The sequence below is a fragment of the Bombus fervidus genome, chromosome 15, assembly GCF_041682495.2.
Source record: "Bombus fervidus isolate BK054 chromosome 15, iyBomFerv1, whole genome shotgun sequence".
Taxonomy (NCBI): domain Eukaryota; kingdom Metazoa; phylum Arthropoda; class Insecta; order Hymenoptera; family Apidae; genus Bombus; species Bombus fervidus.
The window spans coordinates 7,164,571-7,171,622 of record NC_091531.1 but is presented as its reverse complement, the minus strand read 5'-3'; the positions used below and the strand labels follow the sequence as shown (position 1 = coordinate 7,171,622).

General features: G+C 30.1%; 2 protein-coding genes and 1 long non-coding RNA gene across 5 annotated transcripts in view; 2 read left to right on the top strand and 1 right to left on the bottom strand.

The window, feature by feature from the left end:
• Positions 1-21: 21 nt before the first annotated feature.
• Positions 22-656, top strand: LOC139994850 (uncharacterized). Its single transcript, XR_011801776.1, has 2 exons — positions 22-134; positions 250-656. It is a non-coding gene; the product is annotated as an uncharacterized lncRNA (long non-coding RNA).
• A 540-nt stretch (positions 657-1,196) lies between these two features.
• On the top strand, positions 1,197-4,725 carry LOC139994843 (putative sodium-dependent multivitamin transporter). 3 transcript variants are annotated; one of them, XM_072017814.1, is made up of 9 exons: positions 1,197-1,375; positions 2,118-2,246; positions 2,321-2,542; positions 2,626-2,966; positions 3,036-3,155; positions 3,213-3,430; positions 3,537-3,754; positions 3,846-4,078; positions 4,150-4,725. In XM_072017814.1, exons 2-9 carry the CDS (start codon positions 2,127-2,129, stop codon positions 4,469-4,471), a joined length of 1,794 nt encoding a protein of 597 aa, XP_071873915.1. In that variant the 5' UTR covers positions 1,197-1,375; positions 2,118-2,126; the 3' UTR covers positions 4,472-4,725. The 3 variants fall into 3 exon arrangements, with proteins under 3 accessions (XP_071873915.1, XP_071873916.1, XP_071873914.1); XM_072017815.1 differs by lacking the exon at positions 1,197-1,375 and adding an exon at positions 1,455-1,643; XM_072017813.1 differs by lacking the exon at positions 1,197-1,375 and adding an exon at positions 1,907-1,933.
• Positions 4,726-6,683: 1,958 nt separating this feature from the next.
• Pdfr (Pigment-dispersing factor receptor) overlaps positions 6,684-7,052 on the bottom strand; it is an 83,507-nt gene continuing 83,138 nt past the window's right edge. The window contains exon 13 of the mRNA XM_072017821.1: positions 6,684-7,043. Coding sequence (XP_071873922.1) covers positions 7,030-7,043 — 14 coding nt within the window. The 3' untranslated portion in view covers positions 6,684-7,029. The remainder of the gene's footprint in view (positions 7,044-7,052) is intronic.

The window sequence follows — 7,052 nt, the reverse complement described above, 5'->3', positions numbered from 1 at the left end:
AATCAGCCATCACGGAAGATATTTAATTATTAGAAGAAATTAGTAGAAAATAGTAATCAATTTTACCGTAGCTCAGAGTATCATGCACTTGGAGTATTATTCTGAATATTTCTATTTTTAATTACTATTTTAGTGTAAAATAATTTTTACAGTGGGATTTTTCATTTCTACATAATTTAAAAATTAATAGTCACGTTTATCGAGTTTTTGTAGCTTCATCCAATTAATTAAGTTTCTATTTAATTCCAGGTAATGATTTCTTAAATCAGGATATCGATTACGTGTTACATAATTTTGCATAACAGGTGCATAACATATAGCTGAGTGTGCTGAAATTAAGTATGATTAGAAAACATTAATGAAACGTTAAAAAATATTGTTAAGTTATCCAGAATAAATAAAATGGCTAACTTTATAAAACTGATGCATTTATTTGCGTATATTATTGGCTATTTAAATAGATATCGACGACCTTTGCCTCTAATTATGTCACCATAGTAATTTAAAAGTATAGAACAGTGGCTCTCACAATAAAATTGTTGAATCCTATTTATGTTTAAAATAAAAAGAAATTTAATTTGCACACTTTTCTTATTAATAAAAGAATGTTGTATAATCTATAAATCATTTAAATTAATAAGCTTTTTATGGAGTTATTTATTAAGTATTTATGCCTAATTTTTTCCCAAACTTAATTTATTCCTTGATTAGTTTTCGGTATAATGCTTTATAATCAAAAATCTAATTAACGAAGAAAAATAATCTTCTTGTATTTGCCAGTTTAAAATAAAAATTTTCATAGAAGAATTCTAATAAAATCTTAGGTATATTCCCCAAAATATATGCTGAAAATTTTCAATATTTTTTAGGAGATTGGAATTCTTAACAAATTCTTAATATAAAGGCTAATTCATTATTGATTAAATGCCTCATTAAAGAATGAAAATAAATCCTAAATTTTTCAATTTAAATTAAAAAGAAACATTCCAGTTAAATTTTAACATTTTTTAAACTGTACTGAAATTTTTTAACATTTCTGAGCAAATTGAAATTTCCTAATCTAAATAAAAAATTTTCATAGATTCCAATAAAATTCCAATATTTTTTTTAATTAATATGAAATGATACAGGAATGTATTTAAAATGGTACTCTTGTATCGTTTAAACCCGCACGCGCATAGTTTCAATATGGTATTGCGTACTTCTACACGTGCCGTTGTGTACTCACGCTACCTTTTCATGCGAAACATCGAGCATGTTAAAATCCTCCATCGACAGTCAGTAAAAGACAGAACCGCGACGCGGATGGAGAAGGATCCGTCGTAGCGAGATATTTCTGTCAGTTGTATCGGTGAACGACGGTGTGACGCTCCCGGTAAGTTCGCAATGTGCTCTACGATACATCTTTGTATCCATCGATACGAATTATCGTTGAAACGGCTTAACAAGCATGTGAAGTATTGTTTACGTCATCGACAATAGTTAGTCCTTAATCAAACACAGCGACTTAAATGATCAAAGAAATAGAATTACATGAAGTTTATACCGTTGATAAAAACTATCGCTAATTTCACAACCTAATAAATGTGGGTCACTATATTCATTGTTGTGCACTATGGAAGTCGTAGATGATACTATAATTAGTCTATACTATATAATTTGTTTATTTTATAACTGATAAATAAACAGTATTTGAATATGAACTTCTCTGATCTCTATATGTATCAATTAGTCTGCTTTTTGCATTATCTTACAGGTTCTTAGATTTTATAATATTCTTTTTCTTCAGTGAGAATTTTTTTATTTTAAAAAGAATTTGAACTAAATGTGATACATGTTCAAGCACTTGTGATGCAAAACTATAAGTTTTGCTTTCAGTAGATAATATTAGCAAATAATACTTAACACACATTATAAAGATATGGTGCTTAAAGTAGATTTAATAGATTATACTTATATCTTTCTTAATTTGATCTTTCAGTTTGAACTTATAAAATATATTTCAAGTTTATTTTCTTCTTTGATTATTACATAGAATTATTTTCTGATTAATATATATTACCTAATGCATCTGTAAAAATATGTGTATAAAATTAATAGAGTATTCTGTGCAATAGAACAATAGTATGGAAGAAGTAGGTACACTACAATGGGAAGATTACCTGGTCATAGCAGCCACACTATGCATAAGTCTGGGCATAGGTATCTATTACCGGTTCAGTGGTGGACGACAAAAAACTATGGAGGTATATACATTATTCTTTTAAAATTGTGGTTTCTAAAACAATGTTAAATTAAAACAAAATTATTTTTTTAACAGGAATACTTCATTGCCAGCAGGTCAATGAGCATCACACCTGTGGCTGTCGCATTAGTGGTTTCCTTCATGTCGGCAATTACTTTATTAGGAGTTTCTGCAGAAAATTACACATATGGAACACAGTTTGTAGTAATTAATTTATCATATCTCATAGGAACTCCTCTTGTTTGTTATGGATTTTTACCAGTATTTTTTAAACTCCAAGCAACAAGCGCTTATGAGGTTTGTATGATAAACTTCATTTAAACAAAATAAAAATGATAAGTAACTATGTATATTTAAATTGCATGTTTCTTTCTTTCTAGTACTTAGAAAAACGTTTTGGAATCAGAGCTAGAATGATGGCTAGTTTTGTGTACTGGCTGCAATTGCTTTTGTATTCTGGTGTTGTACTTTATGCTCCTGCTCTAGCATTAGAGGCAACAACAGGAATTTCTAAAACTGGCAGTATTATTATCCTTGGCTTAGTATGTGCCTTCTATTCAAGCATAGGGGGTATCAAAGCTGTTTTAATCACAGACGTGTTTCAAGGATTGCTGATGTTTGTTTCTGTCTTTATTATTATCATCATAGCTGCTAACGAAGCTGGAGGTATAAGCAGAATCTGGCAAATAGCGGAGGAAGGACATAGAATTGAATTTGACAGGTACAATGTGTGGCATAATGAAAAATGATATCTTGATTTTGATAAACTAATTATGAAATATCTTTCAAGTATTTCGATAGACCCCACAGTTCGACATACTTGGTGGTCGCTCACTATTGGTGGTTTATGCACGTTTCTATCACTGTATGGCGTAAATCAAGTTCAAATACAGCGTTTGTTAACAGTGAGGTAAGTATCACAATGAGTAAAATATGAAATGTTATTAATTTTACATAATATTTTTAGAGATATAAAAGCAGCACAGAAAGCACTTTGGCTGGCATGGCCAATTTTGTCAATACTTTCAATGACTACGTGTTTCTCAGGATTAGCAATATATAGTAAATATTATAAATGTGATCCTCTGCTTCAAAAAAGGATATCATCTACAGATATGTTGATGCCTTTGTATGTCATGGACACCATGTCTGACAAACCTGGTTTACCTGGTCTTTTCATAGCAGGTAAAATTTATTGATATTTTTATTTTACCCATTAATGCTTAAAAATGTGTTAATGCAGGTGAAGTAAATTCTTCAAACTAATATATTATCATATCTCATATCTTAGGTATTTTTAGTGCTGGTCTCAGCACTATTTCAGCAGCATTAAATTCTTTGGCAGCAGTAACACTAGAAGATTATTTAAAGCCAGCATATAAAAAATGCTGTGGTAAGGAATTCTCCACGAGTATGTCAACAACCATGGCTAAATTACTTGCCCTCATCTATGGAATTATTTCCATTGCCTTGGCGTTTCTGGCACAATTATTGGGAGGTGTTTTACAGGTATCCTTTTTTACCGATTAAATCATAAAAATATATATAAAATATTGTTGGGATTTCATTTAAGAAAGTTTTATTTGTGTTGATGTTATAGGCTGGCCTAACAATATTTGGGGTAGTGGGTGGTCCATTATTAGGCCTTTTCACTCTTGGGATGCTCACAGAAACAGCTTCTGAAACAGGGTCTGTAATAGGCGCTATTGTGTCTTTAGCATTTTTGTTTTGGGTTGCTTTTGGACAACCCAGGCCTATTCCAGAAACACTGCCAGTTACCAATAGTGGTTGTTCAAATGCAACCATTTCCATCCCTATGGAAAAAGTACCATTGTAAGCAATTCCTAACATTAATAAATCTTTTAAAAAGGAAATTTTATAATGAAATAATGTCTTTTTTTTAGGAAATCAGATGATTACTTCTATATGTATCGGGTCTCTTATATGTGGTATGCTCCAATTGGATTTTTGATAACGTTCATCATTGGATTAGGTCTCAGTTACTGTTTGGATCGGATATACAAAGAACCGAAAGTTGGGCTGGATACCAACTTGTTCTTTCCTCTAATAGGAGAACGTATACGTCGCAGGAATAGGGAGATTTCTGGTAGTAGCGAGAACGTGATATCAAAGAATGTTACTACGCACAAGAAGTACATTTTCAATGTAAATTCGGCTAATGATGTGGTGGAAACTTTTGATGATACCAATACCACCAAACTTTAATGCATACTTGGTTAATCGCTCGCTTTCTTCAAGTGGCATTTTCGATTCTAGGCATTCCATACTTCGTTTTGTAAGCCTAAGTATTGTACGGGACTTGAAACGACTTAAGTTGGTCCCTTAAAAGAAAAAAGATGACATGTCCAAAGAATGAATAAGAAAATTAAATTATTATCCATATTTATAATACTAAATTTAATTTTATCGTAGTTTGACTGTGCCGCTTTGGGAGAAATAAAAAGCATGATTAGTTCGTATATTTATTGATAAATTGTTGGAGGTAATTTTAGAATGAGTCAGCTGGGCTGGAAAATTAACCATTTGGATATGTCAGTTCAAAACACTAATATTATATTATAAAAAGGTATTTGTTGATGTTTTTAGTCTATAATAATTACTTACTTGTTATTTAGACAATAGTATTTCACTATCAAGTGAATGTCTTCCATCTTGTCCCTAAACTGCCATTTTGTAATTTGTCTATAAGATGTTTTACAGAAATGCACAAGTTACTTACTTTGTTTCACATATCAATGATAAAGACACGATGGCATGCGAATTTTTATGGTATTAAAAGAATGTGCGCAAATCTGCTCAATACAGATACTCAATGTATTCACTCTTAAGTATCACGAATATTGTACAAATTACTTTATGGAATTATATTTTTCGTTGATGCATAAAAAAAACAGGTCTAATCTTTTTTACAATTGGAGAATAATTAATTAAACAATAATTCTTTTTACTTTAGAATTGAGAAACATGCACTACAAAATTATATTTTGTATAATGTAAGTAATAATACTTTCTTACCAAAAAAGGCTATATTTCACCTCTGAATATAAAAAGATATATTTTTATATAAAATAGTGCAATACAGAGTGTTCTATGGATAACTCATGGTGTTTTTTAAAATGTATATCCGTAGAGTGTAAATTTTAAATTTATAATAAGTTTGTTATTTAGTGTGATGATATATGCAAGACTTCCGTCATTTTTTCCAGCTAGTCTATCAGTCAGTAGAATGTAACAATATATTTATCCAAGCTTCACTGTACTATGCAACAGGGGTCAATAAAACAATGTATGTGTGAAAGGAAACGATGCTATGAGTAGCAGCAATTATTTTCAGTTTCTCCTCTTGTTTATCCAATGAAGAATCAAGTAATTACAATTAACAGTAAGACAATAGAGCAGCAGGAATGAGTATTTATTGTTAGAAATGATGGACTAGCTTAGAACTGAAATTTGTGGCTTTTAATTTCCTCTTTAATACATTTTATTTCTTTCAATAAAGTAAATCAGAAAGCTTCTTATGAATTATTCCAGGGAATAACGTAACATAACTTCTTTAACATACTTTGCATTAACTTATATTACAACTACCAGCAAATGAAATTTAATTATATTTGAAGTTTGTCAGACTCTTTAATGGAAAAATTTGTTTGAAATTAATTACAAGTCTAATTTTTTGTAGGAATTAGTGTTATGAAATTTTGAGAGAAAAATAAAAGGGAACAACGTGTATTTCAAAAGAAGTTCTCGCAGAAGAAAGAGAACGATCTAAGGTGCATCTGGAGAGAAGCAAGTCCCAGATCAAACTACCAGTGGCCAGTTGAAACCAGTTTCAATTTATTCGTGGCTCGTGCTTCGATTACTGGGCTCTTTTTAATTATTTTTCTAGCGAAACTGTGACCGCCATTTTCCACGTCCACTACTTCTTTAACAGCCAATTAATCCATCAGGAAATCTAACTGACATTCTTTTTAAACGAGGTGCCGAATGCTATACTTGCCCATGTCCTCTGAAAGACTCAGTCTTCCTCGAATTAATTAATTCTCTTTCGAATATGATTATCCATCATGAAATTGTCGTTAAATGTATATATATATATATATATATATATATAATTTACCATTTTAAGTCTTCTATTATACTGTATATCTTATTTGACAAGTAAGTATGAGATTCTTGGATATGCAAATTAGAATTACTAAAAAATTAATAAATAAATGTTTTATGTTTATTATAAATATTTAGATTTATGTTATACTAATCAATTTTCTAGTCTTAATGTCTAATAAATACAAAATAATACTGTATTCTCTTTTCTTGACAACTTGTTACAATAAATAATTTACTTTATTGTACAAAAATCAGTTTACCTATTATATTGAATATTTCAGTATAGGATTTTTGAATGTATAAATTAGAATTATTGAAAAATACAGAGCAATTATCTTATTAAATATTTTATATTTGTCTTTTGATCATTCTTCCTGGTTTTAGTGAATAAACAAATTACTGTGAGAAGAAGCTATTGTAACATTGCAGTGATTTAAATAATGATTTATTTCACTCGATTAAATAAAATTTTTATGAATCTGACAGTATAATGTACAGATGTACTTATATTTACTTATTCTTATACTTACTTCTGTTTATCTTTCTAAGGTTCTCTTTCTCCTTGTTCCTCTCTCTTTCCTCTGAAATTCTATACACAGGATCATCCTCCTGTTTACCTTCGAAGTCAACGGTCTCTTTACCTCGATCGTGTGGCATTATGCGAGCAAAACTAAGGAAC

What these genes read in the sequence shown, in the direction of transcription:
- LOC139994843 (XM_072017813.1), top strand. An exon ending in AAGCAACAAGCGCTTATGAG is followed by an intron (nt 2,543 to 2,625) that starts GTTTGTATGATA and finishes CTTTCTTTCTAG; the next exon opens with TACTTAGAAAAACGTTTTGG. An exon ending in CCTATGGAAAAAGTACCATT is followed by an intron (nt 4,079 to 4,149) that starts GTAAGCAATTCC and finishes TCTTTTTTTTAG; the next exon opens with GAAATCAGATGATTACTTCT.